At 42.9% G+C, this 25,558-nt stretch overlaps 1 protein-coding gene and 1 long non-coding RNA gene across 2 annotated transcripts in view; one reads left to right on the forward strand and one right to left on the reverse strand.

Moving 5' to 3' along the window:
- LOC137428616 (uncharacterized) overlaps positions 1-25,558 on the reverse strand; it is a 93,355-nt gene that overhangs the window by 24,218 nt on the left and 43,579 nt on the right. Inside the window, exons 6-11 of the mRNA XM_078777293.1 lie at positions 19,557-19,619; positions 15,821-15,964; positions 8,762-8,877; positions 8,503-8,633; positions 8,200-8,287; positions 7,645-7,722 (exon numbers count right to left, since the gene is read on the reverse strand). Coding sequence (XP_078633419.1) covers positions 7,645-7,722; positions 8,200-8,287; positions 8,503-8,633; positions 8,762-8,877; positions 15,821-15,964; positions 19,557-19,619 — 620 coding nt within the window. The remainder of the gene's footprint in view (positions 1-7,644; positions 7,723-8,199; positions 8,288-8,502; positions 8,634-8,761; positions 8,878-15,820; positions 15,965-19,556; positions 19,620-25,558) is intronic.
- On the forward strand, positions 6,295-11,177 carry LOC144892272 (uncharacterized). Its single transcript, XR_013623483.1, has 3 exons — positions 6,295-6,426; positions 6,673-6,777; positions 11,089-11,177. It is a non-coding gene; the product is annotated as an uncharacterized LOC144892272 (long non-coding RNA).

The following is a 25,558-nucleotide window of genomic DNA, read 5'->3' on the forward strand; positions in this document are numbered from 1 at the left end:
TAATTACAAAGTTCCTGCTTTACACATTCATTGCTTGAATCATGCTGGGAACTCTGACACAAGTCACTTTGAAAATTTTCCATCTTCACTGGATGAACCAGACCTGCAAACAATACAGGTAATTGTACAATTTAAAAAAAAACGATTTCGAAATGAAATGGTCAAACCCCCAACATAATAAACAAGAAAATTAATCAATACGTTTGGTAATTAAAACGTTATTCTGCTTCAAATGCAAAATTCATTTTATTTCACGTAACAGTGAGCAATAAAAAAAATAAAAGGAATTAAAATGAATCCAGAAAAATGAAATTCTAGATTTTGAGACATTACAGTAATCCCAACAAAAGCAAGAACAAGGAAGCACACATATATCTACCAGCAAAATTGCCCGTGCCCGATGATGGCAAAAGCAAGCAAAACTCATCCAGTGACGGTAAAAAGAAAATAAAACCAGAAAGAGCAATCAGAGATTGCAGACCCTCACCAGAACGTGTTTTCGGCGGTTTTTAAGGCTTTTGTGTTAAAACAAATATGGCGGCCAAACCACGTGACCGATGACGTAATTTTTCTTGCCACCAATTTATCCCTAGATGACACTCAATAAATTTCATCTTGATCGGATGAAGTTTTGTACTTGTCAAATTATGACATCATCATTACCGTATTTTATTTTCAATGAGCCATGTCTCAATTTTTTATACTAGGGCGTGCCCGCACGTACGGGCACGCCCGTACGTGCTTGCCCGTACGTGCGTGCAAAAAAACATGCGTGCAAACAACAACAAAAAAAAACTTTGAAACCACGTGGCAGTAACGACCACAGAACCCCCCCCCTCTATTTACATGAAATGGTTTGGTCCATTCGCAACGACCACAGAACCCCCCCCCCCCCCTCTATTTACATCAAATGGTTTGGTCCATTCGCAAAGCCAAAGCGAACGGCTTGCGAGTACGGTGACCATACCTTGGGAACCACTTGTCCGATTAATTTCAAACCTTGAAAAGGCACATCCTCGGGTCCCCAGCAATATACCTGGCAAGTTTCAAGTATATCGGACCGGTAGTTGTCGAGAAACAGCGGTCGCATACATACATACATACATACAGACAGACAGACACACACACACACAGAGATTACTGGAATTATAGATAGATGCAGCACTTTGAGATATAGAGGTGCAAAGTTTTTTGGTTTTTCCAAAATGGTGCCCATACCAATCATACCATCCCCAATGATGGGAAAAGCAAGTCAAAGTACCCATCCCCAATGATGGGAAAAGCAAGTCAAAGTATCCATCCCCAATGATGGGAAAAGCAAGTCAAAGTATCCATCCCCAATGATGGGAAAAGCAAGTCAAAGTATCCATCCCCAATGATGGGAAAAGCAAGTCAAAGTACCCATCCCCAATGATGGGAAAAGCAAGTCAAAGTATCCATCCCCAATGATGGGAAAAGCAAGTCAAGGTATCCATCCCCAATGATGGGAAAAGCAAGTCAAGGTATCCATCCCCAATGATGGGAAAAGCAAGTCAAAGTACCCATCCCCAATGATGGGAAAAGCAAGTCAAAGTATCCATCCCCAATGATGGGAAAAGCAAGTCAAGGTATCCATCCCCAATGATGGGAAAAGCAAGTCAAAGTATCCATCCCCAATGATGGGAAAAGCAAGTCAAAGTATCCATCCCCAATGATGGGAAAAGCAAGTCAAAGTATCCATCCCCAATGATGGGAAAAGCAAGTCAAAGTACCCATCCCCAATGATGGGAAAAGCAAGTCAAAGTATCCATCCCCAATGATGGGAAAAGCAAGTCAAGGTATCCATCCCCAATGATGGGAAAAGTAAGTCAAGGTATCCATCCCCAATGATGGGAAAAGCAAGTCAAAGTACCCATCCCCAATGATGGGAAAAGTAAGTCAAGGTATCCATCCCCAATGATGGGAAAAGCAAGTCAAAGTATCCATCCCCAATGATGGGAAAAGCAAGTCAAGGTATCCATCCCCAATGATGGGAAAAGCAAGTCAAAGTACCCATCCCCAATGATGGGAAAAGTAAGTCAAAGTACCCATCCCCAATGATGGGAAAAGTAAGTCAAAGTACCTATCCCCAATGCCTGGAAAAGTTCAAGTCGTTCTGTCAATTTAAATTATTTCATGGACTTTAAAAAGGTTAATTATGTTGACTCAGAGTTAAGTCTGGCACCCCGCTCTGCTCACCAAACTCTCCTCCTTTGGTATCCATGGAAATCTCCACGCATGGCTGGCGGACTTCCTCTCTAGTCGTCGTCAACGTGCGGCCCTGAATGGGTTTCTCTCATCTCCTCTTCCTGTTCAGGCTGGAGTTCCCCAAGGTAGTGTTCTGGGCCCTGTGCTTTTTCTGGTCTTCATCAATGATCTCTCTGACTCTCTTGAAAATCCTCTCTATCTCATTGCTGATGACTCCACTCTCTGCCGCTCCATTCCTCTTCCCTCAGATCGGCAGTCTGCAGCCTCCTCACTCTCTGAAGACCTGGACAAAATCACAGACTGGTCAAACAAGTGGAACATGTCTTTCAATCCTGACAAATCTCACAGTCTTACTATGTCTCTCCGAAAAGATCGACTGGACAACCCTCCCATCTTCTTCTCAACAATCCTCTCCAAGAAGTTCTGTCGCTCAAGCTTTTGGGTCTCACTATCTGCCATGATCTTTCTTGGGAAAACCACATTTCCAAGCTGGCCTCCAAAGCCAGTCGCCGACTGGGCATCCTCCGTCGTGCGAAATCCTTCCTCGGCACACCTGAGCTTCTCACCACATACAAGGCTTTCATCCGCAGCTCAATGGAATACTGTTCTCCCCTATGGGCCGGTGCTCCTGCCTCACACCTAGCTCGGCATCACGCTGTTGAAACCAAAGCTTTCAGAATTATTGGAATCTCCCGCGATGAAGCTATGTCTGACGGCCTTTCACTCACTCACCGCAGGCAGGTAGGTGGTCTTTCTGTCTTCTACCGACTCCTCTCCGGCCTTGCACCCCCAGCTCTCTCTGTGCTCTGTCCCCCAAATATTCCTACAGGTCGCACAAGATCTGCCAGCAACCCTCTGATGGTTAAACTGCCGAAATCTCGGCTCTCTGCTCACCTTCACTCTTTCATTCCTCTTTTCTCCCGCCTCTGGAACAAACTCCCTCACTCCCTTCAATCCCACTCCTCCCTCCAGGTCTTTAAAACAGCTGTTCACCACCATCTCTTATCTTCCCCCATCCAAAAGCTTGATCTTTTCCACCCCCGCTAATTCACCCCAGATCCACCTTGTTTGAAATTCCAACTTCTTTCCTGGAAGTCCTGGCAGTGTCCATATGTTTTATACCTCTCCCACCCCCCCCCCCTTCCCATGCCCCCCCCAAAGCCCTCGCCCTCTCTCAGATCTCTCGATGTCTCCATGTCTCTCGGTCCCTGCTCTCAAATGTTGTGTTTGTGTCCTTCCCCCTCTCTCCCCATCTTGTCTACCGCTCCCGATGTTATATGTGTCGGTTTGTCTTTCTGTGTGATTAATGTTCGCTCTTTCACGAGCCTCGATCTTGTATACAAAAAAAAAAAAAAAAAAAAAAAAAAGCTCTGAAAGCAATTCATCCAACATTTTGCATCACAATTATTCATGTCGGTTCTTTCATCATTTCAAAGATGAATGTTGAGCTTTGCCTGTGTGTGCAACTTTTCAAATGCAGTGCAGGAAACGGCCATCAAAAATGAGAGACAGGCGAATGCAAGGCCAGACACCATGATTCGAGATATATGTAGACGTTGTGTAAATGACTCCTAGGGTTTAATAAAAGTGAAATAAAACATTGTTATTTCCTTAATGAGCTTTTTACAACTTCAATTCATTTATTCATTTTGCAGGTATGAAAAACACAACACAGATATACAGTTAAAATGTGTAAATTTAAATAAAATCTACAGACAAAGAGAATATTACATATACACATAAAATTACCAGCGGACAATATTAGACACCTGCAGGATGACAATTAATTAATCCTGCAGAATTACTGTCGAGTTCTTCTCCTCAATGCACAGAAAAAAGAAGGAAACTCCACAGTAATAACAATAACAGCAATACCAAAAACAATAAAAACAATATAAACAACTAAAATATTGCATATAATGACACAAATACATCATAGAGTAAATAAAGTAAATTGAAGCAGCCAAGAAAACACCACACACACGAAAAAAACAATGCAGATAATAACTAGAACGACACTCTTCGACGTCGCGACATTGACCGATCTGCCTCCACACACATAATTACATCATTATACATACTTGTTTCAAGTTGAACTTAGTTCCCTTCAGCCATTCTAAAGTTATAAGCTTATTACAGACCTTTGACCTCCTGACCTCAAAATGAAATCAATTAATCTTTGCATCATAATACATACTTGTACCAACTTTGGTCAAAATCCCATCACCGATTCAGAACTTATCATGGGAACAGTTTTTTAAACCTAAAATTACCTCTGACCTTTGACCTCATGACCCCAAAAGCAAATCACTTCATCTTTACCTCATTATGCATTCCTGTACCATGTTTGACTTAGATCCCTTTAGCCGTTGTCAAGTTATCGCGGTAACAAAAACCTATCACAGATGGACAGATGCATGAACGGACAACCCAAAAACGAAATGCATCCAGCGACTTCATCGGCAGAAGCATAAAAACTGTAGAAACACTTAAACAATTTATGTTATGGCCACATCAACACCTGGGGTTGATAAATATTTCCTTAATAAGATTGTAAAAGGGATTAGACCAAAAACAACAGCATTTTTAATTTCCAGAGTAAGTGAGTCCCATAATCTAAGAAATCTATGAAAAAGAGTAATCAGCAGCATTGGTCCTTGTCTGACTGAATTATACGTTGCCTGACAAATCAAAGTTGAAGAATATATAGAAGGATGCGACACAGTTACTGTAATAGTCCAAACGATTATGGAAGTACTTGACCTTGATGCTGGAAAAACTTTGTCTCGGTGAAAGATGGAAGACCGGGACAGCTATTTTCTTAAAGACAGCAACATGTTACTTAGCCAAGACAGCAACAGTTCTCCCGCGATGAAGCTAACTCCGAGGGCCTTTCACTCACTCACCGCAGGCAGGTTGGTGGTCATTCTGTCTTCTACCGACTTCTCTCTGGCCGAGCTCCCCCAGCTCTTCTGCGCTCCATCCCCCAAATATTCCTACAGGCGCACCAGATCTGCCAGCAACCCTCTTTGGTGAAACTACCAAAATCAAGACTCTCTGCTCACCTTCACCCTTTCATTCCTCTTTTCTTCCACCTCTGGAACAAACTCCGTCACTCTCTTCAATCCCACTCCTCCCTCCAGGTCTTTAAAACAGCTGTTCACCACCATCTCTTATCTTCCTCCATCCAAAACCTTGATATTTTCTACCCCCGCTAATTCACCCCAGATCCACTTTTCTGAAATACTGACTTCTTTCCTGGAAGTCATAGCAGTGTCCATGTGTTTTATACCTCTCCCACCCCTCCCCCCTTCACCTGCCCCCTCCACCCAATCCCTCTCCCTCCCACAGATCTCTCAATGTCCCTGTTCTCTACCGTTGTTGAGCTTGTGTGCTTCCCTCTCTCCCCATCTTGTCTCCGGCTCCCTTTATTATGTTTTATGTGTCCATTTATGTTTTTTGTGATTAATGTTAGCTCTTACATGAGCCTCAATCTTGTATACAAAAATTATATAATAATAATAACAATAATTAAAAAGAAAAATATGTTTGTGGTTCAAACCTTCGTCTTGAGGGAACGAATCATCGACGAAATCAGACTTCACCTTCACTTCAACCATAAAATCTGAAAGAAAGGCAATCCATTTATAAACCAAATTTTCAGACTGACATTTAAAAAGTTGGTGTAAAAAAAAAATCACAATATATTAGGCCAAGTAAAATAAATGATTAGTTTCTCATACCTGCCTGCTACCTTTTTAGTGCAGGCATTTTACACAAAAAAAAAGGGTCAACCTCACACTAATTGCAACAGAAGCAAACTCAACTGATTTGTGTATCCTCAATATGTCCTGAATGAGGAAAAAAACGTGTTAAGGAATTGCATGGGTGGAAAGTTTTGAAAAATGCATAAATATGATCCTACCCAAAAACCGATTTTTAGCCCTTTCTGCTAGATTTGACTATGCTGTATTTTTTTCCTTGCAGCAAAAAAACATCTATATAATAATAGCGTCCGCTGATTGGACAGTCGAAGGCGACAGCAAGCCGTCCGCTGATTGGACAGTCGAAGGCGACAGCAAGCCGTCCGCTGATTGGACATTCGAAGGCGACAGCAAGCCGTCCACTGAGTGGACAATCCTGAGCATGCATTTGTGCCGGTGTCATCGATCGCGGTGTACGCTATACTAACCTCATCAGGTGGGTTTTCCATAATTTCCTCCAGCTATAATAGTTAGCTAGCTATTTATTACATTATGTTACATTGTACATATTCTGCTAACTAGTTTAAACACGCCACGCACGCCACAACTACAGTGCTCTATTCTGAGTTATGAACCTTCTAACATCCTCTGCACATCCCTGACTAGGATCCAGTTCCAAACATGCACGTTTTCAACCGTGCGTGCATATTTTTCAACGTGCATATTTTTTTTCCACTTTCAGGAAATGGAGGCATATGAACAGTGTGTCATTTGCAAGCAGTCTGTGGACGGAGGAGGGTCGTCAGTATCAACACTTGGAGAGAAGGGAAGTTCATCTATCAACCAGGCCAGTAAAAAAAGGGGAGACAATATTCATGCTGTACCTGGTGATAAGATACACAAAGACTGTCGCTGGACATACATTAATCCACAACAGATAGCCAAGGACACCAGGCAACAAGAGTCAGAAACAAGTACAAGCAGTGAGAGTCCTACACTAAGATCGACTACAGGGAGGTTCTCTTACAGTACTGATTGCCTGTTTTGTGGCACACCAGCTCAGTTTGGAAAAAAGAGAAAGAAGCCAAGTTAAGTCAGTGTTTTCCAAGTCAGGACAATTGAATTCAAGGACACGCTTTTGGCAACATGTCGTGCACGAGGTGATGACTGGTCAGAGACTGTGAAGGCACGGATTCTGCATGTGCATGACCTACATGCAGAAGATGCAGTCTACCACCAGACTTGCAGTGTGAATTTTCACACATACAAGCAGATACCAGTAGCGTATCAGACAAACACAGAAGACTCCAAGAGGAGGAAGGCTGGTCGGCCTGTCGTTGATGAGAGGACAGCAGCATTCTTGGAGGTTGTGAAGTATATAGAAGAAAATGATGACGAGCAGATCACCATAAATGATCTAATTGACCTCATGCAGCAGAAGCTTGCACACAGTGAACATGAACCATACGGTTACACCCATATGAAGAGGAGTCTGCAAAAACACTTCGGTGAGAAGATAATATACACCGAGATCAATGGGAAACCAAACGTGGTTACCATCAGGACAACAGCCAGGGTGGTGCTGCAAGACTACTATGAGACACAGCAGAAACAAACAAACACAGAAGATCAAGAGAAGATCAAGCTTGTGCAGGCAGCTGCAAAGCTCATCAAACAAGATATCAAAGACATCGGGTTATCCTATGAGTCTTACCCAGCTCTTGATGACATAGAATCGCAAGAGGCTGGCGTCAGATTTCTTCCAGATACTCTTCGCGTGCTCCTGGAAGAACTATTTGCCAGGACCAAAACTCAAGCCAAAGTGGCGGCAATTGGACAAGCAATGATGCAGGCAACTAGACCAAGAGTCATGTTAGCACCACTTCAGTTTGGGGTGGGCGTGCAACTATATCACCACTTTGCATCGCGGTTCCTCATTGATACTCTTCATCACCTTGGGTTTTGTTGCGCATACCAGGAGGTGCACCAGTTTGAACGAAATGCAGCCAAATTCCATGGAACAAACATTCCTGACCTATCGACAGAGTTTGTCCAATATGTAGCTGACAATGTCGACCATAACATCCGCACGCTTGATGGCCTTGGTACATTCCATGGTATAGGAATGATTGCAGCCATAACCCCTGGAATTAGATCAAGGCAGCCAATCCCCAGGATCAAGGCTACTTCCTTGGATGTGGCAATGGTTGGAAGGGTACAAGTACGGTACCACAAAGACGAAAGGCACAATTTGACGGCACTGACCTACCAGAAGCTTGTCAACCTTCAGGTCCAGAACAGCTGTGAAAATCTTGATGTCCTGTGGAAAGCATCCATCCTCTTTGGGTCTCCCAGACCTGCATGGTCAGGAATGATGCAGTTCGTGCATTATGGTGACCACCCTGGCAAAGCAACCGTTATGCTTCTGCCGATGATCGATCTGAATCCCAGTGATAGCACATGCATATTCTCGACCCTGACATTTGTTAGTGAGCATGCACGATGCCACAATGTCACCCCAATAATCACGTTTGATCAGCCACTCTGGTGGAAGGCTCTCATGATTATCAACTCTGAGCCAACAGAAAGTGATCTGAGACGAATAGTCTTGCGTTTGGGTGGCTTCCATGCAGAAATGAGCTTCCTCGGTTGCATCGGACACTTGATGGCCTCATCTGGGCTACAAGAACTGCTGGAGTTGATCTATGCCCCAAATGCAGTAATCCACATGATGTGTGGCAAAGCTGTTGCGCGAGCAGTTCGTGCACACTCAATTGTTGATGCAGCCCTCAATGCACTGATGCTATCAAACGTGTTCGATTTCCATCTACCACAGCAATCTGGAACTCCAGACAACAGTAAGGATGGAGAGTCAGAGTCAGCCAAAGCAGCTGCAGCTGCAAGGCCACCGGATCATCAGATAACAGATGGAAGCAGAGATGCGGACCTGGAGGGAGCTTATAAGATCTATGAGAAGCTGATAAATGGGGCTATATCTGCTGAAGAAGTTTGTCAGTCTGAAGTTCTAGTGAGAATCAAAGACCGCCTTCAAAAGCACATCGAGTCCACCAAGAAGTCCTCTAGAACTTCAGCTCTCTGGGTTCAGTACATGGACATGCTGGACATCCTACGAAAATACATCAGTGCAGAACGCACTGAAAACTGGGCCTTACATCTGCAGGCTATCCAGGACATGCTACCCTATCTGGCAGCATCAGGACACAATCTTTACACCAAATCTGCCAGGGTGTACCTTCAGCAGATGCACAACCTCAAGACTGAACACCCAGAAGTCCAACAACGTTTCGAGGAAGGGTTCCACGTGATTCGGCGAAGCGATTGCCTATGGGCAGGTCTCTCACCTGACCTGGTCATTGAGCAGGTTCTGATGAGAAGTTTAAAAACCAGTGGTGGGCTCACACGAGGGCGGGGGATGACGGAGCAACAGCGTCTGTTGTGGCTGCTATCGATGCCCGCCTGTGCAGAAGTAAACCAGGCAATGGAGGGACTCACGGGGGTCAACTACAACACTGGAGAGCAGAACAAAGACATGACCAAAGCAAGGCAATCCCGTGACTGGAAGGACACACTGACAGTTCTCAGTTATCTACAGGAGCACAATCCATTCAGCAATGACCCTAGTTTCCGGAATATTGCCACTGGGGAGAATGCCCTTTCCACCGTCAACGTTGATACAGCACAGTCCGTTGGCACTGCGATACTGAAGTCCATGGATGGACTAACACCTGCTGAGTTCACCTTCAAGAGGAAGGATCAAGCTGTCACTCTCGGCATGAAGTCTTCTGTAAGGATCGATGGAGATCAAATTCAAGTTGATCCACAGCTTCTCTTCCAGAGACTGGTCATAGTGGCACAGAACAGTGATGAACTCGAGTCAGCCCTCAAATATGAGCTATGTAGCTATCCCCCAGCCCTATTTGATTCATCTCTACTGCTTCGAGAAGCAAAGAAGCCAGCCCTCGCCGACGCCATCTGGGGTCTTATCGGGCCTCATGTTCCAGCAGATAATGTAGTTGATGGCTGCCAGTATGTCTTGGATGGTGGAGCACTTCTTCAACGCATCCCATGGTCCCATGGATCTACTTATAAAGACATATGCCACCAGTATACGGAGTATGTAACGAAGAAGTATGGCAAGGCTGTAGTGGTGTTTGATGGGTATGAAAGTAACAACACAAAGGACATGACACACCACAGACGGTCAAAAGGGAAGATTGGTGCCACTGTGACATTTACAGCCGACATGATTGTCACAATGCAGAAGGAACAGTTCCTGGCCAACAGGCAGAACAAGCAGCAATTTCTTTCCATGTTAAGTGAAGAACTGCAGAAGGCAAACTGTGAGACATACCATGCCTCAGGAGATGCTGACCTGCTGATTGTGCAGAAAGCTGTGCAGTGTGCTACCACCAACAATACTGTGCTAATGGGGGATGATACAGACCTCTTAGTCCTTCTCTGCTACCATGCAAGCCTGGACTCCCATGACCTGTTCTTTTGTTTTGAGTCAAGGAAGACAACAAAGAAGCCTCGCATTTGGAACATCAAGGCTACAAAACAACTACTTGGCCCAGACATATGTACGCACATCTTGTTCTTACATGCAGTTCTTGGATGTGACACTACATCTCGCCTCCACGGGATCGGGAAGGGAGCTTCCCTCAAGAAATTCAAAGAAAGCGACATATTCCGAGAGCAAGCCGAGGTGTTCTATGCACATTCAGCCTCTACAGATGATGTGGCAGAAGCAGGAGAGAAAGCGATGGTGATTCTCTACAATGGAACATCAACTGACACCCTGGACTCCCTCCGATATCATCGGTTCTGTGAGAAGGTGGCATCTAGCTCTACTTACGTTCAGCCACAGGTCTTACCACCAACATCAGGAGCAGCAAAGTTTCACAGGCTGCGTGTCTACTTGCAAGTACAAGAATGGAAGGGATCTACATCTGGTACATTTACATTTTACTGTGTGCCCTGATTGCTGCTATGTTTATTCTTGTATTTTAGTATATTAATTTCAGTTAATATATTAAGTTCAATTACTGTGATGTTCTGTGTATCTTGTGTATTATTTTCACTACCTTCTGTATCATTGCTGCTGTGACAAAACCAAATTCCCTGTCTTATCTTACAGATGGACCTCGTCCTACAGAGTGGGGATGGCAGAAGTGTGTCGAGGGGTTTGTGCCAGTTCAGACAACCCTACCCCCTGCTCCTGAAAAGCTTCTGCAGGTCATCAAGTGCAACTGCCAGGCTGACTGCAGCACCCTGAGATGCACATGCAAAAAGAACAATATCGAGTGCACTCCGGCATGTGGAAACTGCAGGGGATCCAGCTGCACTAACTCAATACAGATGCCCTGTGACTACGATGATGACATTGTGGAGTGTTATATGTATTCTGTACACATATTTAATTGGTTCAATCGTTTGATCAACAGTTGATCAGTTATGTGATGATGTGATCACAATAAATTCTCATCACTGATACTCAATGTGTTTTTTTTGCTTCAAGGAAAAACATACAGCATAGTCAAATCTAGCAGAAAGGGCTAAAAATCGCTTTTTTGGTAGGATCATATTTATGCATTTTTCAAAACTTTCCACCCATGCAATTCCTTAACACTTTTTTTTCCTCATTCAGGACATATTGAGGATACACAAATCAGTTGAGTTTGCTTCTGTTGCAATTAGTGTGAGGTCAAGTCACATTATTACTGGACTATTTTGGCATTTACAATTTTCTGTCCAGATCGAAGAAAAAATAAAAAAAATTTAAAAAATAAAACTTTTCTTTCATTTTTGTCACTGGCATCTGGAACCCAAATCAATAAATATTTTGCGGCCCCTATCGGGCTAGCACTCACGAAAATAAAATTGATCTGCAAGTATGCTTGCTCACACCGCACCGCGCACTCACCAAATGCAATTTTCGAGACATCCACAATCTACATGTTCTTACATACAGACATGACGTGTACAGTGAAGTTAACTAGCTAGGAAGCTCCAGTTATCAATCTCAAGAACAAACGTTCTCAGTAGCTTTAATTGAGCTACTGATGAAGTACAGTAGCCCCGGGTATTAAAATGGTCTTCATTTGTGTATGCATTTGGAAGGCTGACAGAAGTTTTGTGATGCTAAAGTACTTTCGGACGACGGAACCCTGACTCGAAAGGATATTTTCATCGAACTTTCAAGTGGGGAGTTCCACCAGGGATCACCCATCAACGACAACTAACAGACAGTTCAGGGCAGTAGTGCAAGTCCATATTATATATATATATATATATATATATATATATATATATATATATATATATATATATATATATATTTTTTGTACTGTTCTGTACGTACAAGTGCACAGTATAGCAGACAGTGCCGCTGCTGCAGTAGATGTTGACGTATCGGGTATATGACCAACATTATTACCCTGCGCTCGCGAAGCGAAAAGCAGGGTTAAGCATATGGTTGCGTGTGTATGTGTCTGCATTTTTAAAATTCATTTTCTCAACAACCGTTGATCCGATTGACACGAAATTTTACCATAGGAGTGCCTCCGCCTGTAAAAAAATTTAATTCATATTTATGACGTCATAGGTCACGTGGTACGGACGCCATCTTGGAAAAACATTCCACCTCCATATCTCCCAAACAGCTCAATGGAAAAAGTTGAAACAAGCCTCATTTTTTTCAAGTATTCACCATGGGGAATAAGATATGTTGATGACTTCATTATGACGTCATGATTCGACAAGTACCATGCTTTATCTGATCAGTATGAATTATTTTTTTTCCCTCTGCAACTGTTAGTCCGATGGACATGAAATTTGTACCAGAAAAGCATTTCCTCCTGCAGAATATTTTAATGATAATTATGCCGCCATGGGTTCGCGGAGCAGGTGCCACCTTCGGGGGGGCGGGAAAATCGAAGAATGTTACATCTCCATATCTCTGAAACAGCTCCATGGAAAAAATTGAAACATGGCTCAGTGTAAAGAATTCCCCATGGGGAATAAGAGGTTAATTATGATATCATTGGTACCTTATTTATGACGTCATAATTCAAAAAGCACAACGCTTTATTCGATCAGTATGAATTGTTTTTTCTCTGCAATTCTTGGACAATTGACAAAATTTTCACCATATGAGCGCCTCCTCCTGTCAAATATTTTAATGACATGACTTAATAGGTCACATGGTACAGGCGCCATTTTGGAAAAACTTTGTACCTCCATAATCTGAAACCGCTCAATGGAAAAAATTGAAACATGGCTCATTGTCAAGTACTTCCAATGAGGAATAAGATGTGTTCGTGATGATGTCATCAGTGCCTCCATTATGATGTCATAATTCGACAAGTATAACTTCATCTGATCAGCATGAATTTTTCTCTCTGCAAGTGATGACTGATGGACACTAAATTTTCACCATAGAAGCGTCTCCTCCTGTAGAATATTTTAATGATAATTATGATGTAATAGGTCACGTAGTACAGGCGCAATCTTGGAAAAACTGAAAAGCGTTACACCTCTATATCTCCAAAACCGCTACATGGGAAAAATTGAAACGTGGCTCATTGTAAAGTGCCTGTGTGTGCCCCGGTTAGAATAGGTACAAGTAAAAGCTGAATTATAGTAGTAAATTCATTCAAAAAGAACCAAAAATGTCAGGACGGGCCCCGGGAAGGTTATAGGATAGGTGGCGAGGCCGGTGGAGGCCGCATCGGCCAGGCTGGGCCCATTTCACAATTAAAAGCTGAGCTGAATTATAGTAGTCATTCTTCTGCGGCCGCAAGTAAAAGCTGAATTATAGTAGTAAATTCATACAAAAAGAACCAAAAATGTCGGGACGGGCCCCGGGAAGGTTAAAGGCTAGGTGGCAAGGCCGGTCGAGGCCGCATCGGCCGGGCTGGGCCCATTTCGCAAATAAAAGCTGAGCTGAATTATAGTAGTCATTCTTCTGCGGCCGCAAGTAAAAGCTGAATTATAGTAGTAAATTCATTCAGAAAGAACCAAAAAACGTCGGGACGGCCCCCGGAAGGTTATAGGCTAGGCGGCAAGGCCAGTCGAGGCTGCATCGGCCGGGCTGGGCCCATTTCGCAATTAAAAGCTGAGCTGAATTATAGTAGTCATTCTTCTACGGCCGCAAGTAAAAGCTGAAGTATAGTAGTAAATTCATTCATAAATAACCCGGGCAACGCCGGGTGCTTTCAGCTAGCAGACAGAAGTACCCGGCATTGCCGGGCGGGGGAGGGGAGGGGGATGGGGAGGAGAGGGGAACGGGGGAGAGGGGAGGAGGGGAGGAGGGGGAGGGGAGAAGAGAGGGGGGAGGGGAGAAGAGGGGGGAGGGGAGAAGAGGGGGGAGGGGAGAAGAGGGGGGAGGGGAGAAGAGGGGGGGAGGAGAGAAGAGGGGGGAGGAGAGAAGAGGGGGAGGGGGAGGGGAGGAAGAGGGGGAGGGGGAGGGGAGGAGAAGGGGGGAGGGGAGGAGAAGGGGGGAGGGAAGGGGAGGGGGAGGGTGATGGGGGAGGGGGAGGGGGAGGGGGGATGGGAGAAGAGGGGGGAGGAGAGAAGAGGGGGAGGGGGAGGAGAGGAGAAGGGGGGAGGGGAGGGTGATGGGGGAGGGGGAGGGGAGGGGGAGGGGAGGGGGAGGGGTAGAGGGAGGAAGGAGGGGGAGGGGGAGGGGGGAGGGGAGGATGAGGGGGGAGGGGAGGATGAGGGGGGAGGGGAGGATGAGGGGGGAGGGGAGGATGAGGGGGGAGCGGAGGGGGGAAGGGAAGAGGAGGGGAGGGGAGGGGGGGAGAGGGGGAGGGGAGAAGAAGGGGGGGAAGTACCCGGCATTGCCGGGCGGGGAAGGGGAGGGGAACGGGGGGGAGGGGAGGAGAGGGGGGGAGGGGAGGAGAGGGGGGGAGGGGAGAAGAGGGGGGGGAAGTACCCGGCATTCCGCGTATAAACGTGAGGGAGAAGAGGGGGGAGGGGGAGGGGGAGGGGAGGAGAGGGGGGAGGGGGAGGGGAGGGCGGAGAGCGCGCAAATCGTCGAATCAGCGCGGTGCTCTACCACCGATTCAGATTCCGTTTATAATATTCCTCGCTGAAAAAAAATATGGATCTAAAGATGAAAGAAAAAAAAACCTATGTGATGTGAATGGCAATGTTCCTCGCTGAAATGTGAAAAAACGCAATTGCGCGGCAAGGAACATCACGTGATCGCTCTGAGCGATCGATTGCAACTCTGCGTCGTGTCGTGGGCGTGGCCAACGTGGCCTCATGTTCCCAGGTGATTGGCTAACTCGAGCTCGAGAGAGCCATAATGCGCTACGTTATGGCAAAAAATATGGATTGAAAGATGAAAGGGAAAAAAACCTATGTGGTGTGAATGGCAATATTCCTCGCTGAAATGTGAAAAAACAGAATCGCTTTTCGCTCTGAAATTCGTGCGAAGGCGTAACTGCGTTAATGGCGGCAAGGAACATCACGTGATCGCTCTGAGCGAATCAGCGCGCTGCTCTGCCATTCCGGTCATAATATGCCTCGCTGAAATGTGCTGAGGTAAAAATACTATGAAATAAATTTTTAGGTCGACCATGTTCTTCCCAGACTCAATGGCCATGTTTGTGCCAAATATCAAGTACGTGAGCCTCTCCATTTAGGAGTTTACCGGTAACATTACACACACACGCACACACACACACACACACACACACACACACACACACACACACACACACACACACACACACACACACACACACAGTTTTATATATATAGATCCATCCTTTGATACGATGTGGAATTTAAGCATTTCATCATTAACAGAACAAAACAAGTAGAGCTGTGCTGTGTGTTCTGTGCGTGGCTCTGCTTACCTTCAGACAGCTGAGGAGCATTCTTCTGCTCCATGGGAGTATAATTACAAAGTTCCTGCTTTACACATTCATTGCTTAAATCATGCTGGGAACTCTGACACAAGTCACTTTGAAAATTTTCCATCTTCACTGGATGAACCAGACCTGCAAACAATACAGGTAATTGTACAATTAAAAAAAAATAGACAATTAAAAAAGAAACGATTTCGAAATGAAATGGTCAAACCCCCAACATAATAAACAAGAAAATTAATCAATACGTTTGGTAATTTAAACGTTATTCTGTTTCAAATACAAAATTCAGTTGATTTCACGTAACAGTGAGCAATAAAAAAAATAAAAGGAATTAAAATGAATCCAGAAAAATGAAATTAGAGATTTTGAGACATTACAGTAATCCCAACAAAAGCAAGAACAAGGAAGCACACATATATCTACCAGCAAAATTGCCCATGCCCGATGATGGCAAAAGCAAGCAAAACTCATCCCAGTGACGGTAAAAAGAAAATAAAACCAGAAAGAGCAATCAGTGATTGCAGACCCTCACCAGAACGTGTTTTCGGTGGTTTTTAAGGCTTTTGTGTTAAAACAAATATGGCGGCCAAACCACGTGACCGATGACGTAATTTTTCTTGTCACCAATTTATCCCGAGATGACGCTCAATAAATTTCATCTTGATCGGATGAAGTTTTGTACTTGTCAAATTATGACATCATCATTACCATATTTTATTCCCCATGGAGAGATCTTTTCAATGAGCCATGTCTCAATTTTTTCTATGCAGCACTTTGAGATATAGAGGTGCAAAGTTTTTTGGTTTTTCCAATATGGTGCCCATACCAATCATACCATCCCCAATGATAGGAAAAGCAAGTCAAAGCATCGATCCCCAATGATGGAAAAAGCAAGTCAAAGTACCCATCCCCAATGATGGAAAAAGCAAGTCAAAGTACCCATCCCCACGGAGGGGAAAAGCAAGTCAAAGTACCCATCCCCAATGATGGGAAAAGCAGGTCAAAGTATCCATCCCCAATGATGGGAAAAGCAAGTCAAAGTATCCATCCCCAATGATGGGAAAAGAAAGTCAAAGTACCCATCCCCAATGATGGGAAAAGCAAGTCAAAGTATCCATCCCCAATGATGGGAAAAGCAAGTCAAGGTATCCATCCCCAATGATGGGAAAAGCAAGTCAAAGTACCCATCCCCAATGATGGGAAAAGCAAGTCAAAGTACCCATCTCCAATGATGGGAAAAGCAAGTCAAAGTACCCATCCCCCAATGATGGGAAAAGTAAGTCAAAGTACCCATCTCCAATGATGGGAAAAGCAAGTCAAAGTACCCATCCCCAACGATGGGAAAAGCAAGTCAAAGTACCCATCCCCAATGATGGGAAAAGTAAGTCAAAGTACCCATCTCCAATGATGGGAAAAGCAAGTCAAAGTACCTATCCCCAATGCCTGGAAAAGTTCAAGTCGTTCTGTCAATTTAAATTATTTCATGGACTTTAAAAAGGTTAATTATGTTGCACTCAGAGTTAAAGCTCTGAAAGCAATTCATCCAACATTTTGCATCACAATTATTCATGTCGGTTCTTTCATCATTTCAAAGATGAATGTTGAGCTTTGCCTGTGTGTGCAACTTTTCAAATGCAGTGCAGGAAACGGCCGTCAAAAATGAGAGACAGGCGAATGCAAGGACAGACACCATGGTTCGAGATATATGTAGACGTTGTGTAAATGACTCCTAGGGATTAATAAAAGTGAAATAAAACATTGTTATTTCCTTAATGAGCTTTTTACAACTTCAATTCATTTATTCATTTTGCAGGTATGAAAAACACAACACAGATATACAGTTAAAATGTGTAAATTTAAATAAAATCTATAGACAAAGAATATTACATATACACATAAAATTACCAGCGGACAATATTACACACCTGCAGGATGACAATTAATTAATCCTGCAGAATTACTGTCGAGTTCTTCTCCTCAATGCACAGAAAAAAAAGAAGGAAACTCCACAGTAATAACAATAACAGCAATACCAAAAACAATAAAAACAATATAAACAACTAAAATATTGCATATAATGACACAAATACATTGTAGAGTAAATAAAGTAAATTGAAGCAGCCAAGAAAACACCACACACACGAAAAAAACAATGCAGATAATAACTAGAACGACTCTTCGACGTCGCGACATTGACCGATCTGCCTCCACCCACATAATTACATCATTATACATACTTGTTTCAAGTTGAACTTAGTTCCCTTCAGCCATTCTAAAGTTATAAGCTTATTACAGACCTTTGACCTCCTGACCTCAAAATGAAAACAATTAATCTTTGCATCATAATACATACTTGTACCAACTTTGGTCAAAATCCCATCACCGATTCAGAACTTATCATGGGAACAGTTTTTTAAACCTAAAATTACCTCTGACCTTTGACCTCATGACCCCAAAAGCAAATCACTTCATCTTTACCTCATTATGCATTCCTGTACCATGTTTGACTTAGATCCCTTTAGCCGTTGTCAAGTTATCGCGGTAACAAAAACCTATCACAGATGGACAGATGCATGAACGGACAACCCAAAAACGAAATGCCTCCAGCGACTTCGTCGGCAGAAGCATAAAAACTGTAGAAACACTTAAACAATTTATGTTATGGCCACATCAACACCTGGGGTTGATAAATATTTCCTTAATAAGATTGTAAAAGGGATTAGACCAAAAACAACAGCATCTTTCATTTCCAGAGTAAGTGAGTCCCATAATCTAAGAAATCTATGAAAAAGAGTAATCAGCAGCATTGGTCCTTGTCTGACTGAATTATACGTTGCCTGACAAATCAAAGTTGAAGAATATATAGAAGGATGCGACACAGTTACTGTAATAATCCAAACGATTATGGAAGTACTTGACCTTGATGCTGGAAAAACTTTGTCTCGGTGAAAGATGGTAGACCGGGACAGCTATTTTCTTAAAGACAGCAACATGTTACTTAGCCAAGACAGCAACAGTTCTCCCGCGATGAAGCTAACTCCGAGGGCCTTTCACACACTCACCGCAGGCAGGTTGGTGGTCATTCTGTCTTCTACCGACTTCTCTCTGGCCGAGCTCCCCCAGCTCTTCTGTGCTCCGTCCCCCAAATATTCCTACAGGTCGCACAAGATCTGCCAGCAACCCTCTTCTGGTGAAACTACCAAAATCAAGACTCTCTGCTCACCTTCACCCTTTCATTCCTCTTTTCTTCCACCTCTGGAACAAACTCCGTCACTCTCTTCAATCCCACTCCTCCCTCCAGGTCTTTAAAACAGCTGTTCACCACCATCTCTTATCTTCCTCCATCCAAAACCTTGATATTTTCTACCCCCGCTAATTCACCCCAGATCCACTTTTCTGAAATACCGACTTCTTTCCTGGAAGTCATAGCAGTGTCCATGTGTTTTATACCTCTCCCACCCCTCCCCCCTTCACCTGCCCCCTCCACCCAATCCCTCTCCCTCCCACAGATCTCTCAATGTCCCTGTTCTCTACCGTTGTTGTGCTTGTGTGCTTCCCTCTCTCCCCATCTCGTCTCCGGCTCCCTTTATTATGTTTTATGTGTCCATTTATGTTTTTTGTGATTAATGTTAGCTCTTACATGAGCCTCAATCTTGTATACAAAAATAATAATAATAATAATAACAATAATTAAAAAGAAAAATATGTTTGTGGTTCAAACCTTCGTCTTGAGGGAACGAATCATCGACAAACTCAGACTTCACCTTCACTTCAACCATAAAATCTGAAAGAAAGGCAATCCATTTATAAACCAAATTTTCAGACTGACATTTAAAAAGTTGATGCAAAAAAAAAATCACAATATATTAGGCCAAGTAAAATAAATGATTAGTTTCTCATACCTGCCTGCTACCTTTTTGGCATTTACAATTTTCTGTCTAGATCGAAGAAAAAATAAAAAAAATAAAACTTTTCTTTCATTTTTGTCACTGGCATCTGGAACCCAAATCAATAAATATTTTGCGGCCCCTATCGGGCTAGTACTCACGAAAATAAAATTGATCTGCAAGTATGCTTGCTCACACCGCACCGCGCACTCACCAAATGCAATTTTCGAGACATCCACAATCTACATGTTCTTACATACAGACATGATGTGTACAGTGAAGTTAACTAGCTAGGAAGCTCCAGTTATCAATCTCAAGAACAAACGTTCTCAGTAGCTTTAATTGAGCTACTGATGAAGTACAGTAGCCCAGGGTATTAAAATGGTCTTTATTTGTGTATGCATTTGGAAGGCTGACAGAAGTTTTGTGATGCTAAAGTACTTTCGGACGACGGAACCCTGACTCGAAAGGATATTTTCATCGAACTTTCAAGTGGGGAGTTCCACCAGGGATCACCCATCAACGACAACTAACAGACAGTTCAGGTCAGTAGTGCAAGTCCACATATATATATATATATATAAATATATATATATATATGTATATGTATTTTTTGTACTGTTCTGTACGTACAAGTGCACAGTATAGCAGACAGTGCCGCTGCTGCAGTAGATGTTGACGTATCGGGTATATGACCAACATTATTACCCTGCGCTCGCGAAGCGAAAAGCAGGGTTAAGCATATGGTTGCGTGTGTATGTGTCTGCATTTTTAAAATTCATTTTCTCAACAACCGTTGATCCGATTGACACGAAATTTTACCATAGGAGTGCCTCCGCCTGTATAATTTTTTAATTCATATTTATGAAGTCATAGGTCACGTGGTACGGACGCCATCTTGGAAAAACATTCCACCTCTATATCTCCAAAACAGCTCAATGGAAAAAGTTGAAACAGCCTCATTTTTTTCAAGTATTCACCATGGGGAATAAGATATGTTGATGACTTCATTATGACGTCATAATTCGACAAGTACCATGCTTTATCTGATTAGTATGAATTTTTTTTTTCCCTCTGCAACTGTTAATCCGATGGACATGAAATTTGTACCAAAAAAGCATTTCCTCCTGCAGAATATTTTAATGATAATTATGACGCCATGGGTTCGTGGAGCAGGTGCCATCTTCGGGGGGGCGGGAAAATCGAAGAATGTTGCATCTCCATATATCTCTGAAACCGCCCCATGGAAAAAATTGAAACATGGCTCATTGTAAATAATTCCCCATGGGGAATAAGATGTTAATTATAATATCATTGGTACCTTATTTATGACGTCATAATTCAAAAAGCACAACGCTTTATTCGATCAGTATGAATTGTTTTTTCTCTGCAATTCTTGGCCCAATTGACACAAAATTTTCACCATATGAGCGCCTCCTCCTGTCAAATACTTTAATGACATGACGTAATAGGTCACATGGTACAGGCGTCATCTTGGAAAAACTTTGTACCTCTATAATCTCTGAAACCGCTCAATGGAAAAAATTGAAACATGGCTCATTGTCAAGTACTTCCAATGAGGAATAAGATGTGTTCGTGATGATGTCATCGGTGCCTTCGTTACGACGTCATAATTCGACAAGTATAACTTCATCTGATCAGTATGAATTTTTCTCTCTGCAACTGTTGGTCTGATGGACACTAAATTTTCACCATAGACTAAATTTTCAATTTTCACTACAGGTCTCCTCCTGTAGAATATTTTAATGATAATTATGATGTAATAGGTCACATAGTACAGGCGCAATCTTGGAAAAACTGAAAAGCGTTACACCTCTATATCTCCAAAACCGCTACATGGGAAAAATTGAAACGTGGCTCATTGTAAAGTGCCTGTGTGTGCCCCGGTTAGAATAGGTACACCGTATCCTTGCGTGTCGTAACAGGTGACTAAGGGGTTGGCGTCAGGAAGGGCATCCGGCCATAAAAAAAAAACTGCCTCAAAAAGGGAACAATGATTGTCATGGGGCCCGCAAGGCTAACCCCCACTCTAGCAGGGAAAATTGGCCTTAAAAAGGGCTGTATGTATGTATGTATGCTCATTGTCAAGAACTCCGCATGGGGAATAGGTGTTGTTAACGATGTCATTGGTGTCGGAATGATGTCATAAATTGACAGGACAATGCTTAGTCTGATCATTTTGAAATTTATCAAGTGTGATCTATGCAAAAATTATATTGGAAGATATAAATTTATGATGTAATCGCTCACGTGGTCTGGCAGCCATATTGGATCAAAGAAAAAAAAAAAAAAATAACGGTCAAAAACAGAAGAGGTGGCTCGCACCAAGTTGACTCCGCAGGGTAAGTATTCTAAGAATACCATCTAGTTTTTTTATGGTATATGGGAAGTGTGTTGGTGTAGTGCTAATCTTTGAGTAAACCTCACCATGTGGTTGCCATCTTGGAACAAAATATCAAAAATCTGGAAAATATCAAAGAGTAAGGCGCTCCCTCATGTTTTTTTGGAAAAGCCCGGACAAGAAACTAATAATTTATTTTACTTTGTCTTAACAAGAACTCACTTTACAATCTCAACTATTTTTATTTCATATTATTTGACATCCTAATGGAGACCAGGACTTAAAGGAAACAAAAAACAACAAGAAAGACTGAAGCGGAGAGAAGGAAAAATAATCTGAAGAGTTTTTGAGAAACTGGAAAAATCTTCCTCTTGAAAAAGGAAGGTTATAGCTGTTAGGAAATACATGAGAAGATAAAGAATTCTAGACTTCTAGAAACGTCATACTGGCCGACCGTTGAGTTACCAACGCCACACAATAATCACGTGACCTCGTGGCTTGCTGAATATTTTATAACTAGCTAATGGTGGAGATATACAAGGAACCAGTTCTCAGGAGCAGAAACTCGAAGTAATATCTTTAGAAAAGGGAAATAAATCCTACATTACAGCAGGGAGAGAGGGGGGGGGGAGCAAAAGCAAGGAGAGAGAGAGAGAGAGATGGAGAGAGATAGAAAGAGAGCGAGATAAGAGGGAAAGGGCCGGTCCATGGGGACCAATCGGCACTCTGACCGTGACTGCGCTGCCGTGACAAATCCAGGCAGCATGGAATAATGGGGAAGATTTGGCCCCCAACTTGCGTTGGGGAAAGGGGGCGGGTTTGGGGGGGTACAACCACCATGAAGAGGCGTCCCCAATAGTTTTAATCAAGCACGTTGAGATTTGAAGTGAGATTGGGAGAGTTTATCAGTCGGATTGCTTTAGACTCGACTCTGTGAAGTAAATATGTAGCGGTTGAACCTCTCCAGATGCGAGAGTAGATCTCTATGCAAGGGCGAATCAATCCTTTATATAACCGAAGAACTGTTCAGAAGAGAAGGATCTTCAGCATTTGAACAAGACTTCCAGTTTCTTAGAAGCAGACTTTCTAGAGTTTGAAGAGCAGTAGCTGAAACCGAAAAACCGATATTCAAAGTCCAAAAGGAGCGTGTTGATGTTGAAATAAGCACAGCCTCCCTCTTTGAAGCAGAATCGTAAGTTAATGTTATTTTTATGCCTCCGCCGACAGTCACAGGAGGAATTTTTTTTGGGTTGTTTGCCCGTTCGTATGGGCTAAACCTCGTTTTTCTCAGCAACCATATGTCCGATTGAGACGAAACTTTCAAGGTAGGATTGACACCCATGCAGAATGTTTTTTTGATAATTGTGACATCATAGGTCACGTGGTATGGCAGCCATCTTGGATTAAAAGCAAATAACAAAACACATTTCTCGGAAACCGCTGAATGGAAAAATTTGAAACTTGGCACATTGTCAAGTACTCCAAATGGGGAACAAAAGCATGATAATGATGACATCGGTGAAGTGGTATACCAGCCAAAAATGTTTTAATTGAATTCCTTATCCTAAAAATCTGAAATTGTATGCACATTATCTATGACCCATTTGTATTGAAATATTAAATTTATGACATCATAGGGCGGGGAGATCATAGGTCACATTGTGCCATTTTGGATAGAAAAAAACGAACCTTATCCGATCAACACGAAACTTTACAAACTTGATCCACTATCCATACGTATGCAGAGTGATGGCATCTACGCGTTGTGGAACTATGCGGAGGCATATTGGCGACACAGTCACATTATTCTAGTTTGAAATGTTTTTCGAGCAATGTTAGAATTAACCAGAGCATCATTTGACAGTTGGGTCTCTGAAAGAAGCAAAATAGAAAGAGCGGCACTAACTAAATTGTGCTTGTTCAACAGAGGAAATATTAAAAGAAAGACCATGAATGTTGGTGAAATGAAAAAAAGAAAAAAAAGAATCAGATTTATTTGAAATGCCAGGGTCTCGGAAGAGTCTGATACTACAACTACCTGTGCCTTCCCTCTGATTGACAGCAGAAATAGGCAGGACTCCGGAGATTATTCTCATCCCATAATGCCGGGAACTCGGGAACACAGATTTATTGAACTTTTCAATGTTTGTAATTATTGGTCGATAAGAAAATGAAAGAAAAGGGAAATAATGTAAAGATATGCAGTGAAAGTGAGTAGAGCAAGAAAGAGAATTGCTTTGAAACACGTCCCCAACCAATGTGATATTTTCTAAGCCCAAAAAGGGCATAACTCTGAAACATTGACAAACGCCATGAAACTCGAAATTGTTCTGTAACTTACCGTATTAAAGCCATGTACAAAGTTTGTTGAATATGTTAGGGGGCATGGGGAAAAAAAGTCTGAAAACCACAGGTGGGACAGATGGGCGGACAGACAGACGGAGAGCAAACCTATAGTTCCCTCCGGTGAACCAGTAGGGGACTAATAGTCAGGGCCCTTCGGGATATTTTGGTTCAAATTCTTCCAAAAGCATCAAATTTGACGCAGATGTTGCCCATGCCATACTCTTTCGATTTTTGATGGGCGCCAAGGGCGGTATGATCCGGGGACCACGGACCATACAGGTCCATCCCGCCATGTCACCTGACCTATGACGTCATAATTAGGATATGCATCCAATCACATGGCGTACTATAAGTGGTCAAAGTTCAAAATGAATCGATCGAAAAATGAAGGCAGGGATCCATTTTTAAGGTTTTCATAAAATCCAATATGGCCGCCAGGTCACATGACCTATGACGTCATATTTGACATGTATACAATCATGTATACATGAACCCGGATCATGATCGCACAAAAATTAAACACAAGGATATGGCATACAGTTCATAAAACATCAAAATCCGTACCTTTGTAATTAGACTGATGAACTGCACATGCCTGAAAATTAGGAAATAGACATGTAAATATTTCCTCTAATTGTCAAAAATAAGGTCAGAGTTCGATTACCCAACCCAGAAACAAAATGGTGAACCTCACGTAAATCTTGACAAAAAACTCAAAAACCGACATGTTTGACTCAAAAATGACCTTTAAGATGACCTTGAGGGTTGACCTTGACCTCGAATCATCAAAATAACATCATAATTGGTTTCTCGACCTCGAAAACCCCTGAAAAGTGGTATCGTACATGATTCCAACCCTTTTGGTTATTTAACTGATTTTCCTCTAATCCGGGTGGCGGCCATTTAGTATTTCGCCAATATTGGGCCCCCCGGGGGGGGGGGGGGCGCCCGTCTTGGCGCCCGTCAAAAATCTAAAGAGTATGGCATGGGCAACATCTGGGCCAAATTTGGTGCTTTTGGAAGAATTTGAACCAAACGGCCCCAAAATATCCCTAAGGGCCCTGACAATAAGTGTATGGTGCACGTGACAGAGATTACCGTCAGTATCACACGGTAATCTCTGTACCC

Source organism: Myxine glutinosa, chromosome 5 (assembly GCF_964187855.1).
Source record: "Myxine glutinosa chromosome 5, kmMyxGlut1.1, whole genome shotgun sequence".
In the NCBI taxonomy this organism is placed as follows: domain Eukaryota; kingdom Metazoa; phylum Chordata; class Myxini; order Myxiniformes; family Myxinidae; genus Myxine; species Myxine glutinosa.